Source organism: Henckelia pumila, chromosome 3 (genome assembly GCF_033568475.1).
Source record: "Henckelia pumila isolate YLH828 chromosome 3, ASM3356847v2, whole genome shotgun sequence".
In the NCBI taxonomy this organism is placed as follows: Eukaryota; Viridiplantae; Streptophyta; class Magnoliopsida; order Lamiales; family Gesneriaceae; genus Henckelia; species Henckelia pumila.
Genome location: NC_133122.1, coordinates 170,183,838 through 170,198,163, shown reverse-complemented (window position 1 = coordinate 170,198,163; position 14,326 = coordinate 170,183,838). Strand labels below are relative to the sequence as shown.

Below are 14,326 nucleotides of genomic sequence, written 5' to 3'. Positions count from 1 at the left end.
GAGTTATGGTGTAAGACCCGAGATTATTTAATTTTAATCCGAGAATATTTAATTTGAGAAATTTTGGAGTTTAGAATTAAATTCTAATATTCTTAAATTATTTAGGATTGAAATTGAATTAAAAAGAAGTTTCAAGGGCTGATTTGCAAATATTGAAGAAATGAGGGACTAAAGCGCAAATCTTGGATTTTGAGTGGGACACATGGCATTTTTATGTACTTGTACGTGTAATTGGATTTTATTTCATCAGATTTCAGATTTGTTTAGCCCCAAGAACCGAGAACATCATCTCCTTCAATTCTTTTCATCTTGCAAATTAGATAGCTCAAGATCCGGCCAACCGATTTTAATTACGGGAATAGTTCTACGATCCTCTCTTCACGAGCTTTGATTTGGTATTAGAACAGGGGTCATCTAACTCAAAAAGTATAGCTTCGAATCGGGATAGAAAAGAACAAGATTTTGCAAGATTTGGAGCACAAAGAAACCAAAAATTGAAAGGTATAAATCAACATCACCAAGATTGGGACAAAACACTCAAGATAGATTCATTCTTGAGTTGTCCAAAACCACATACTTACTTGCTTATGTGCTTATGTGTTTGCTTGCTAGATTAGCATGTTATATGTTTGGCTTAGATTTAATGCTAATAGATCTTGTTGCATTCATATTGAGCCAAATATTCTTTAAGATTTTGAATGACAGACTCGCCAAAATAAATACAGATGTTTGGACATATATTGAGGAGCTTAGGAGATAGATCAACTCCTATTGCTAGAATCTCGATATAGTGGGCCAATGTCCGGGAAAATAGCTCAATGCCACCGCGAAAGGGAGAGTAGGTGGGAGATTTATTGTGTTTTTATTCTTCCCCGGGATCCCAAAAACCGATATAGAACTTGAAAGAAGATTTTAAAATCATGCATTGCATTAGATTGATTTTAATACCTATGAAGATGTTTATATGGCTATTTTTGTAAATTCTATGTTATGCATGTTTATGTTGTTTTATACTGGGATTATATTCTCACAGAAAATATCCGGCTACTGCCTTGTTTGTATGTGTGCATGGCAATAGGTGGGGCAAGAACGAGTCAGGGACGCCCATGAAAGAACAAGATCGAGATTAGATGTGTGGACTCGGGTTTAGCAGATGTTTTGCTCTTAAAATGTTGTACAAGTATGCTTAGATGTTGAGTGTTCTTGTTGGTTCAAAGAAGACTTGTTGAGTACATGAATTAGTTTAGCCTTTTGATGTATTTTAACTACTAGATGATTGTAAGAAGTACATGGATTATGTTTGCTTGAGATCTTATATATATATGCATCTTTTAGATTCATGAAAGCATGTGTATGTTTGATTAAATGATATATTGACATGCAAGAATAAGGGCTTTGAGTTCTAGGCAAGATTTGAAGGTTGTTATTCAAGATTTGGGGCTGGAGCCGAGAGAGCTCGCGCGGACATATTTTGCAGCTCGAGCTCAGCTTTGAGCCTTGGTTTTTGCCCGACAAAATTTGAGAGGGCGCCCGAGCTGCAATATTCTACAGCCCGAGCGCACCCTTTTTTGAGCTTTTGTTTTGCTCAGCGGAAGGGAGCGCTCGAGATGCAAATAGTTGCGGCTCGAGCTCACCCCATTTGAAGAAAAACTAATTTTTTTTTAATTTCTTGTCTATTTAATTAAGGATGCTTATTCATTAATTGCCCTTAATATTAGATTAGCACCCGAGGTCCCCACATATGGTCACTACGAGTTTTTAGTGATGCCTTTGATTGACGAACGCTCCTGCAGTGTTCATGGATTTGATGAACAAGGTCTTCCGTAGCTATCTGGACAAGTTCGTCATGGGGTTTATTGACGGCATTCTGATCTACTCGCGCAATGTTGATGAACATGCGCAATACTTGAGGCTTGTACTGGAGATTCTGCGTGAGAAACCAATATATGTCAAGTTCAGTGAGTGTGATTCTGGATTGACCGAGTAGTGTTCCTTGGTCATGTCATTTTCCGAGATGGTGTTTCAGTGGACCCGAGTAAGATGGAAGCTATATTGAAATGGTCGCGTCCTACGACAGCTTCAGAAATTTGTAGCTTCTTATGTTTAGCAGGGTACTATCGACGATTCATCGAGAATTTATAACATAGGTAAATCGATCCACGTGAGTCATTCTTTCCGTTCATGGCCTCAAAACTTAAAATCTTTCGCTTAGGAACTCTTAAAAAGGCTCAATACACCTTAAAAGACATTAAAATTGAATCTAGACTCTTGAAAATCTGAAAATCAGTTTCTTGGGCAGAACGCAGAATGCTCGGGCGCGCATTGTTGTGCGTCCTGGCACGCCCCACACGCCATTTTATTATTAAAATATTTCACATAAACATCAAGAACGAATGACCCATGTTTCGCCGAACTATCTCATAGAAACACATGTTTTGAAATTAACATTTTGCATAAAATCTCATCATTTAGACATTTATACTTATAATTAAATCGAAAGTTGGCCACTTAACTTTTTTTTTTTAAAAAAAAAAAAAAACTCTCAACTCCCTTTTAACTTTTGAAATTAAACAAATATGCAAAATTTAAAATAAAAATCTGCACAATACACATATTTTAACTTAAAATTACCTTAACCACGTTCGTAGATCAGTCTCGACTCCCTTGGTCACGGGTATTAATCCATAACTAAAAAAACATCAAAACTAACATTTTGCATAAAATCTCATCATCTAGACATTTAAACTTATGATTTCAATATTATTTAAATATATTGCATAAAATCCCATTATTGGGCCTTACACAAACATAATTAAATGTAATATCATATTTGTTGAGGTCTCTATTGGATATTCACTTGTGTCATCCTCTCCAGTCGCAAATCCAAAGAAGTCATTTATTAAGGCTGCGTTTGGTAAGTGAGATGAGATTATTAATGGATACGGGCTTTGTTTCATAAAATTAGGATAAGTAAAAGTTGTGATAATTTTATTATTTGTTTGGTATAATTTTTGTGAGGATGATAAAAGTATTTTTTTTTTTTTGTGAAATGACCTTTCTAACCCTGCAAGAAAATTGACTTCCAATTTGTATACTTGCCCACCAAATGAAATCTCAATGCTTGTACACCATTTTCTTGATAAATCGAACGAAATCGTAATATATCATCCAAATTTCTGAAGCCGTATTCTACCAAGTTCCGGAAGTGATCAACTTTACACTGCAATTTCTTGATAAATCCACCGAAATCGTAATTATATGGCCATCCAACTTTCAAAAGAATTCTAGCAAGTTCCATAAGTGATCAGCAGCAAAAAATTGAAGACATAAAATGAAGAAGTATTATGTCGGTGATGGAAAATATATGGCAAACCAACAGAAGAAAACAGATGCAATAAACTTGAGAAAAGGTCCAAAGCTCGTCTCCGACGAACCCTACTCCATCTGCAGAGAGATCTAGAAATCTCCAATGAAACGATAAAATTTCAAAGATGGCGCACACTAAGAATAAACTTGTGATGGCTCAGGTATCGAAGGATAAGAGAACCAAAGGGAGATAGAAAATGGAGATAAGAGCTGGATTTCATACCTACGCTACCAGCTACCTTGAAGTAGGAATGCGGTGGGGAAAAAAGGGAACAACGTTCTCTAAGATCCAAGGTTTATAAAAAAAAGGGAGAATAGATTCCGGCAAAGGGTATAAATGTCATGAAAACATTTTCCAAGCTACTGTACGACCGTTGGATTATAATACCTTGGTTCTCATATGGATTGTAATCAACCTTTTTTCCCAACTAGTAGGCTTTAATCACGGGCCGTGTGGATATCTGGGAAAGCGTAAAAAACCAACCAAACGCTGGATTGTTATCCGTGCAACCAAACATAGCCTTATAAAAGAGAACCGAAATCAAACACTCGACCTCTATCTAACATAAAATAAAGCAAGGTTGGACATAGGAGTATTTTAAAAATAAATTAAAAACAAAATAGAGTTAGAATTGGGTTCCATCCAATCCATTCCATGTTGGAGATAGGCGCAGGCAGTACTGGAGTGCTTGGATTTACCACTCCACCGTTGTACAATAGACAATCCAAGGTACGCGTGAAGAACATACCCATTTCATGTTGCTCCACTACCGCTTCTACTTCAATTTCAAACGAACAAGAAACCATTAGGAAGTTTAGCTACAGTAGAGCCATGCCCTCTGTTAGGTGGCCTCACTTAAAATTCAAAGAAACACGTTATGATTCGCCACAGGACCTGCTATATACCGATGTTAAAGATGGACTTGAAGTGGAAAAAGAAGAAATGTTGGGGAATGTGGATATGGATGATAAAGGTATCGAGGTGTTTGATAAAAGGATTGCCAGAAATAGGGTGAAGAAGATGAATAAGTTGGCACTGAAGAGGGCCAAGGATTGGCGAAAAAGGGTGCTTTTTTTGACTGACAGTATTTTGGACTTGAAATCTGGGGAGTTCGTCGCTGATGTTTTGGATGAGAAGATGGTGCAAATGACCCCCACTGATTTTTGTTTTCTTGTGAAGTGGGTTGGCCAGTCTAGTTGGCAAAGGGCTTTAGAGGTTTACGAGTGGTTAAATCTTAAGCATTTCTATGCTCCCAATCCTCGAATGTTAGCTACTATCCTGGCAGTGCTTGGTAGGGCCAATCAAGAAGGATTGGCCATTGAGATTTTTTCACGGTCTCAGCCGGCTGTTGGTGACACTGTCCAAGTGTATAATGCAATCATGGGTGTTTACGCTAGAAATGGTCAGTTTGCCAAGGTTCAGGAGTTGCTTGATTTGATGCGTGAACGTGGGTGCGAGCCGGACCTTGTTAGTTTTAATACCTTGATAAATGCACGTCTGAGATCGGGACGGATGTCCCCTAATCTGGCAATTGAACTTCTGAGGGAAGTTAGGAGATCGGGGATCCGACCTGACATAATTTCTTACAACACTCTTATTAGTGGTTGTTCGCGTGAATCCAATATAGAAGAGGCCATGAAGGTTTTCAGTGACATGCAGGCACACAAATGTCAGCCAGATTTGTGGACTTACAATGCCATGATTTCCGTCTATGGAAGATGTGGTCTGTCTGGTGAGGCAGAACGGCTCTTTAAGGAGTTGGCATCGATGGGATTCTTACCAGACTCAGTCACATACAATTCTCTACTTTATGCCTTTGCAAGAGAAGGGAACGTGGAGAAGGTGAAAGATATTTGTCATGAAATGGCGAAGATGGGATTTATGAGGGATGAGATGACTTATAATACCATTATCTACATGTATGGCAAACTAGGTCAGCATGAACTTGCTTTTAATATATATAGAGACATGAAGTCCTCTGGTCGAAACCCTGATGCAGTTACTTATACTGTTCTCATTGACTCACTTGGGAAAGCAAACAGGATGACAGAAGCTGCAAAAGTGATGTCAGAGATGCTAAATACTAATACTAAACCCACTTTGCGCACATACAGTGCTTTGATATGTGGCTATGCAAAGGCTGGACAACGGGAAGAAGCTGAGGAGATGTTTGATTGCATGCTCCGTTCTGGAATCAAACCAGATAATCTGGCATATTCAATCATGTTGGATGTGCATTTAAGGTCAAACAGCTTAAAGAAGGCAATGCTGTTGTATGATAAAATGATTTCTTGTGGTTTTGTTCCGGATATTGCTCTCTATGAAGCACTTTTCAGGGTTCTTGGCGGAGATAGCGATGAAAAATGTATCGAGAAAATGGTGAAGGACCTGGAACAACTGCATAACTTGGGTCCGGAGACGATTTCTTCTGTACTCACAAAAGGTGAATGCTATCATTTTGCTGCTAAGATGTTGAAACTTGCAGTTTTGCAGGGTTCTAGCTTGGAAAAGGAAAACTTAATCTCGATCTTGGCTTCATATAGCTTATCTGGACGACATTGTGAAGCAATAGAGCTGCTAAAGTTTATACAAGAGCATGCATCTGGACTCCAGCAGTTTATAGCTGAAGCCTTAATTGTTGTTCATTGCAAAGCTGGCAAACTAGATGCTGCATTAGATGAATACGACAAAATTAAACATATTCATATATCAAATGAGAGTTGTGCCATGTATGAGTCTCTGATCAAGTCCTGCACTGAGAATGAGAGCTTTGCTGAAGCTTCTATGCTGTATTCTGATTTGAAGTTCCATGGAGTTGAACCTTCACTAGTTATATACCAACTAATGTCTTATACATATTGTCAAATGGATTTTCCTGAGACAGCTCATCAGTTGGTTGATCAGGCAGAAGCGAAGGGCCTTAATCTTAATGATATATCAATTTGTGCATGCCTTGTTGAAGCTTATGGAAAATTAAAGCTTCTGGAAAAAGCAGAGTATGTTGTTGGAACCCTGAGGCAAAGATGCAAAATAGTGGACCGAAAAGTTTGGAATACGTTGATTCAAGCTTATGCTTCAAATGGATATTATGAGAAAGCAAAGGCTGCTTTTGACACGATGATGAGAGATGGTCCTTCGCCAACTATTGATACAGTGAATGGTCTATTGCAAGCATTGATTGTCGATGAAAGACTAAATGAGCTCTATGTTGTGATTCAGGATCTTCAAGATATGGGTTTCAAAATTAGTAAAAGCTCGATTATTTTGATGCTAGAAGCATTTGCCCGGTCTGGAAACATATTTGAAGTAAAGAAGATATACCATGGGATGAAAGCTGCAGGGTATCTTCCTACAATGCATCTTTACAGGGTAATGATAGGGTTACTTTCCAGGGGAAAAAAGGTAAGGGACGTCGAAGCCATGGTCTCTGAGATGCAGGAAGCAGGATTCACTCCTGATCTCATAATATACAATGCATTGCTGAAATTGTATACAAAAATAGAGGATTATAAGAAGGCAACTCAAGTGTACCAGAAGGTTCAAGCTTCTGGACTTAAACCAGATGGGGAAACTTATAATATTTTAATCCTAATGTATTGTAAAGATTGCAGGCCTGGAGAAGCCGTCTTGTTAATGCATGAAATGAGGCGGCTCGGTCTAAGCCCTCACATGGACACGTACAAAAGCCTTATAGCATCTTTTTGTAAGCAGCTGATGCTGGAACAGGCTGAAGAACTTTTTGATACCCTCAAGTCTGAAGGCCACACACTGGATCGCTCTTTTTATCATTTGATGATGAAACTATACAGAAGCTGTGAAAACCATTCTAAGGCAGAAAAGTTGCTTGTGACCATGAAAGATTCGGGAATTGAGCCCACCATCGCCACAATGCATCTGCTTATGACTTCTTATGGCAGCTCAGGCCATCCTGCAGAAGCTGAAGAAGTTCTCAACAGTTTAAAATCAACATGTCCAAATCTTAGTACTTTACCATACAGTTCGGTCATTGATGCTTATCTCAAGAATGGAGATTATGAGGTTGCCATTCAGAAGCTCAAGGAGATGAAAAAAGAAGGATTGGATCCAGACCACAGAATATGGACTTGTTTTATCAAAGCCGCGAGTCTATGCCGCAGTACTAGCGAAACCACCCTACTCTTAAACGCAATTGGAGATGCTGGTTTCCAACTTCCACTAAGGTACTATTTCTTTTCAATCTATCTTTTATTTCTGGGTCGGGGGAGGAACTTTTCTTGACATAAAACAATCTCTTCCACACAGGCTATTGACAGAGAACCCTATGCTGCTGCTGTCAGAGACAGACGACTATCTTAAGAAACTACAGCCCGTAGAAGATCATGCAGCCTTTAACTTTGTTAATGCTTTGGAAAATATGCTCTGGGCTTTTGAGTGCCGGGCAACTGCAACTTGCATTTTCCAGCTAGCAATTAAGAGAAACATTTATCCTAATAACATTTTTAGGTAACTTCTAATGTTGTCTCTTCATACATATTGGCTTTTAATACCACTTTTGTTCCACTTATTTTTGTCTCAAAATTCTATTATTTGTGCCTTTGTTGGACTAGATTATTTCTTTCTCAAAAAGCTTGAATTGTTATTTTTCAGTTTAAGATTGTTATGTTACAAAGACCTCTCAGCATTACAAAATTGAACCTCATAACCATGAAATTAGCGAAATTACTAGATATTAGCCACTTCAAGTTCATCTTTAGATATTGTGGTGAAGCAAAATTACTTGATGCATCAAAAGGTTTGCAATGGTTCAATTTCTTTTGATTCTTTGAAATACTCATACGCCAATTTACTTTGTTTTGCAGGGTGGCAGACAAGAATTGGGGTGCTGACTTTAGAAAGTTATCTGCTGGTGCTGCTCTCGTTGGACTAACATTATGGCTTGACCTCATGCAGGCAAGGATCTTTCACTGTGTTATTTTCTGTTTTAATATTTAACATGTGCTAAACTTACAGAAACGTATTTTCCGCTCTCAAGACTTGATTTTAAACAAACATTCCTCATTTAGGAATCTTATTAAGATAACCACTCAACTTCTGCAGAAAACTCTGAAAAAAGGGAACAAAATGTTTACTCTCCAAAATATGCAAAACTTGCATGAAAAGCCATTGTATATTTTGAATTTTAGTTTCATGAATGACAAATTATATTTTAATATTTCTTAGATTCAGATCATAAATATGTCATTTTAGCATCTTGGAACCACCCTGTTCTGGCCGTGGCCGAAAACCTTAATTTTTAGTCATTTATCTTTTCTTGATTATCTATATTTAGTAGTTCGTTATCCAGTTCCTTTGCATGTGTAATTCTTTCAGTTAATTTAAATCCTTCATTGTCTTGGGGCCAAGTGTTCTATGTTGGTTCTTGCAGGATGCATCACTTGAAGGTTTTCCTGAATCTCCAAAGTCCGTAGTGATTATTACTGGTACAGCAGAATACGACAAAATTTCTTTGAACAGGACACTGAAGGCATACCTCTGGGAGATGGGGTCTCCTTTTCTACCTTGTAAAACACGTAGTGGCGTCCTTGTCGCAAAGGCCAACTCCTTGAGAATGTGGTTAAAGGACTCCCCATTTTGTTTAGACCTCGAGTTGAAAGATAGCCCTATTATCCCAGAGACTAATTCAATGCAGCTCTTTGAGGGATGCTATATGAGACGGGGCCTAGTTCCTGCTCTTAAAGACATAACAGATAGACTTGGGGAGGTGCCACCGAGGAAGTTTGCAAGGCTTGCTTTGCTGTCAGATGATAAAAGAGATAAAGTTATTCGGGCAGACATAGAAGGTAGGGAAGAAAAGTTAGCCAGATTGGAGAAAGTTGGGGTTATGAGGGAAAAAAAAAAGTGGCAAGTCCCGCAAGCAAAGATCCCTCGAGTTGAAAGATAGCCCTATTATCCCAGAGACTAATTCAATGCAGCTCTTTGAGGGATGCTATATGAGACGGGGCCTAGTTCCTGCTCGTAAAGACATAACAGATAGACTTGGGGAGGTGCCACCGAGGAAGTTTGCAAGGCTTGCTTTGCTGTCAGATGATAAAAGAGAGAAAGTTATTCGGGCAGACATAGAAGGTAGGGAAGAAAAGTTAGCCAGATTGGAGAAAGTTGGGGTTATGAGGAAAAAAAAAAGTGGCAAGTACCGCAAGCAAAGATCCCTCGAGTTAAAGCAGAAAGTGGAGTTTCGAACTAGCATCTCATAGCAAAAGATTTTATGGTCATTTGTTTGGTTTTCACGGTCCCTTAAATTTGTTGCATGGTCATGATTCTTTGTCTTCTTTTCAAATTGGCTTGGTTTTCTCAAGGAATGAGGGAAAAACTAACTTGCCTTGTCCAAAATTTGCAAGAGCTCAGTCACTGCTGGCTTATAAAGGCGGAATGTATGAAAATGGATTATGGGTTAGCAATCTATTCCATCGTCTTGAACCGTTCCAGTTTGATGATTTACTTCTGAGTAATGAGATAAAACAGTGGTAAATTGCTATTTACATACATGGTTTAAAACTGTACATTATTCTTGTTCCTTTGAACATTTGGGGGTGGGAAAATACTGAGAGTCTTTTCTATTTTACCTGTACAGTTTATTCTACACTGAATATATATTGGATCTCTTTAATTTATTTGTTGCAATTAATCACTTCATTATAATCTTCACGTATTCAATTTCTTCAAAACATAATTCTCTGTAGAACGAGAAATATTTTGTGATCGTGGGAAGGTTATTAAAATGTGAGAACCATGAAACTATAATTTATTTATAAATGGTGTTATTGAACTAGTATCAATTATTTCATTCAGGACATTTCAATAAAATCTGAATTTTATGCTCAATTAATTGATTTTAACATGACATTCGAAGCCATTTATTATTTTTTATAAGATCAACTTTTGGGTGATTTTTTTTTTCTGTTGTGTCCAGAATGATCATGAATATATATATATATATATATAGAGTAATTTTCAGCTGCCCAACCATTTCTGCCCAACTCGTCCTCGATCACTAAAACCCATTACCGGGTTTTAGTTGTTTTTTTTAAAAAATATTTCGTATCACTAAAACCTACTACCGGGTTTTAGTTGTCGTGGACGAGTTGAACATCATTGATTGGACAGCTGAAAATTTCTATATATATATATATATATATTATTCTTGAATTGGTACTTTCAAAATTTTCAACCATGAATTTTTGCTTGATCGAATTATCATTTCTATCTCTGACAGAGTCAGACGGTAGCTAAGGGTAGTCTATTGGCACAAATCCGCACCAGTCTGGACAAACTGCTAAATGTCTTGTCCATCTGAAATGAACACCAAGACTAGCTAAGCCCAAAACAGTTTACAATCCGATAACCTGGATCATCATGTTTCAAGGAATCCCAATTGTATCTCTGATTAAATCAGACGATACTCATAATAACCAATGGTAGAAATCCATCTACCTACTAGACCTAGCCGTCTAGTGATATCCCAAATATCGAAGGTTAAAAGCCTATTTGCTCAAAACAATCACTTGTCAAGGAAAATCCCAGCGAGCAATACAAGAGGACTAAGTAAATTGATCATGAACCCTGATGTTGACAATCACGAGACACGATCCCCCATGCTCACATATCTTCCTGAGGCCGAGACGTGTGCCATGCCTCTGGATCATAGCCACTATCCAAGAATACTGGGATAGTCACCGACCTTGGTACACTATAAGTACACTCAGTCGAGGTAAAAACAAAGAGTTCTATTTATTCTCGCATAAACTTTTTACACTTGTTTTCTTAAGCATATTCTTTGTTTTTTAATGAGCATCTCACTGATTTGAGCGTCGGACTGATCACACCCAAAATCCTGCTGGTATCTATCATATGATGCATTACATTATTGTTCATGAATTTGTATGAGGCACTGGCATCCAATGTGGAGCCTATTAACCTTTCAAGATATCATGTTGTTTCCTAGGTCGCTCAATCCTAGTGTTCCCTTGAACGACCGGGGATCGTGTAGCATCCGCTGGACAGACGGGACAACGTGTATGGTTTACCCAAGACATTGATAGTCCAAGTTCGGGTTCAGTATGCATGTGTGGCACTCACTGGATCTTCGGAGTAGCGTGCGCATACTGGAGGCCCCTACGTTATGAGAATGTTATTACAGATCTTGATCCAGTACTAGAGCTTTTCACGTTTCATGTTGCATGCATCATATAAACATGTATACTCATAATTTTGTCATGTCTTGGGAAATAAATTATTTAGTTTGGGTGTTAAACATAATATCTAAAGAAAAAACCAGATAGAACCAAATTACTCAAGTGATCTTACAATTGAACTAGATGGCTGGAAGTATCGCAACTACAAAAGTAACTCAACTAGAACAGACGATCAATCGAGGACTTGAAAATTGAACTGAATGACCAAGACTGAGCTAAAGTCAACTAGTCAACTGGACGAAGATGATTGAACGAAAGCTAACTGGTCCACAAGATTAATTGAAACCACAACTGGACCAATCAAGAGATTCAGTCGACTACAGCAAGACTGAATCACAATTGGACGTTATTCTCCACTAGTTACAGATTCTTGACTGGATTCTCAGAGTCAGTCATGTAGATTTATGTCAAATGATCATGAAGGTCAACTGACCTAAACATAAGCTAAACTGGATCAGTTGAGAAAAATCAATCAGTTTAATCAACTAATGTTTTTCAAAGCAGTTATCAAGAGAATTGTCGAGAAGCCAAGTAAGTTGAAGTCAACAACCTTTGGATATGTCTTCCCATTAGGGGTGGCAAAAATTCCCGAAATCCCGACCCTGCCCGAATCCCATCCCATTCCCGTCCCGAAAAAATCCCAACCCGAAATTTTCTCGACCCGAACTTTCTGGATTTTTCCCATCCCGATTAATATCGGGAGCGGGATCGGAAATAAAACCTTATCCCGACGGGATTCCCGACCCGTCCCGAAATAATATAATAATATATTTTATTAATAACTTTATTAATATAATAAGCTAAATATTATTAGGTTTCAACTCATATAACTCTTAATTGTGGAATTAATTCGCATAATTTTTATTGTTGGGACAATCAAATTGTAAAATCACGAAATGTCATTTTATTTTTGTGTATTTTTTTATAATTAAATTAATAATTTAATTAGTTCATATTTATAATTATCTAATTAGAAAAAATATGTAGAACAAGACTCAAGAGATTAATTTGACAATCTATTTAACAAAATTTATTTAGTAATTGTATCCGAACATTTTATTAATAATTATCCGATACATTTTTTTTCTTAACAAAACTTTGAAACATTATCCGAAATATTTTAATATTATATGTTTGAAGTTGAATATTTATTTTTATTTATAAATATAAGTTTTTAAATAATATATTTAATAAAATTATCACATTTTTTTTAATTTTTTGAACGAAATCTTGAACATGAAAAAAAATTCGGGATTTTCTGTCCATACCCGACGGGATCCCGAATAGTCGGGCCTCGAAATGTTTTGGATACGGGATCGGGAGAAAAAAAGTTTTCCGATTCTTTTCGGGACGGGAGTTTGGTAGGGGGTTTACGGGACAGGTCCCGACCCTATTCCACCCCTACTTCTCATACAATGAAAAAGCAGAATTTGCATACAAAAGCTTTTAGTATGAATGTCAGAGATTGTTTACGTTACGAACATACAAGGCAATGACTTTCTTTGTATGGATGTTTTTGAATCTTCCTATCGTTGCACTCTAACCTATAAATAGAAATCAAGATCGGTCGAGAAGAGCAGACGCCTCTATAGAACTCTACAATAGACTTTGAATTCAACTGAAATCTATTTACAAAGAGTTCAAGTTTACATTGAAGATCATATTTGAGCCGAATATCAGATCTAGTTAAGGATCAATCGTGCAAAGAATTGAGTACTGTTTTAAGCACATTATCGTGAAGACAGTAAAGGACTGACCAGTCGAGTTGTAATCAAGAATCAGTCGAGGACTGCAATCATAAGTATAATTTTAGGAGTTTCAATGTTTGGCAGTTTTTAAGTCCAAAACTAAAGTGGGGTCTTGCGACGCTCAAATTCTTCTACCAACCTAGGAGTTCTGGGATAGTCAGTGGGTAACTCCTATTCTTGGAGTGGGTTGTCATTTATTGTAATGTCAAAGTATTATAGTTTATCCTTCCGAGGTGCAAGAAGGGATGATGTAGGAGCGGTTGAGTCTCCGAACATCCAGAAACATATCTTGTGTCACATACTAATTGCATTACTTATTCAGTCAAGCCATCTTATTATTGTTCAATCTGTCAGTAGACCTTATTATGCAATTATCTAGTTGTTTGATTTGTATAGACACTCATGAAATACTAGAGCTCAGTGCTAACCCAACTGAACTCACTATTGAAGAAGAAAGCAGTCAACTGAACCCATCAGTTGACCTCGTCACACTAACATTATTACAAACAGTTGAGATATTATTTTAAGTTTTAATAATACGAGAGAATAGCTTGGTGTAAGACCCGAAAATATTAATTTATTAAATTGTAAATTTTGAGATTTAAATTCCGAGTTTGAAAATATTTTGTGGCGCCTAAAATCCAATTGACCAAATCACATGCATTAAATTTAATAAATATTAGGATTTTTATTTGTTAGGCTTAATTGATTTAAATTCTTTATGCGAATTATGTGTTAATAAAATATTTTATTATTTATTCAAACGATTTTCATTGTACTAACTATTTAATTAATGCTATTAATTGTTTAAGTTTAGTTGTCAAAATGTTTTTTTTTTATTGTGCAACTTAATTGTTCTAAATATTTTAAAAGTTAATCTTGCTTAATTAAATAATTCTAATTATTTAGTTTATTCCTTTAAATGATTTTAACTGTTTAGCTTATTTGTTTAAATATTTTTGAGTGTCCAACTTATTTATTTT

General features: G+C 36.9%; 1 protein-coding gene across 1 annotated transcript; it reads left to right on the top strand.

The window, feature by feature from the left end:
* The first annotated feature begins 3,969 nt into the window (after window positions 1-3,969).
* LOC140889891 (pentatricopeptide repeat-containing protein At3g18110, chloroplastic) lies at window positions 3,970-10,008 on the top strand. The gene is made up of 4 exons (XM_073297631.1): window positions 3,970-7,566; window positions 7,649-7,849; window positions 8,206-8,296; window positions 8,772-10,008. Exons 1-4 carry the CDS (start codon window positions 4,022-4,024, stop codon window positions 9,285-9,287), a joined length of 4,353 nt encoding a protein of 1,450 aa, XP_073153732.1. The 5' UTR covers window positions 3,970-4,021; the 3' UTR covers window positions 9,288-10,008.
* Window positions 10,009-14,326: the final 4,318 nt, after the last annotated feature.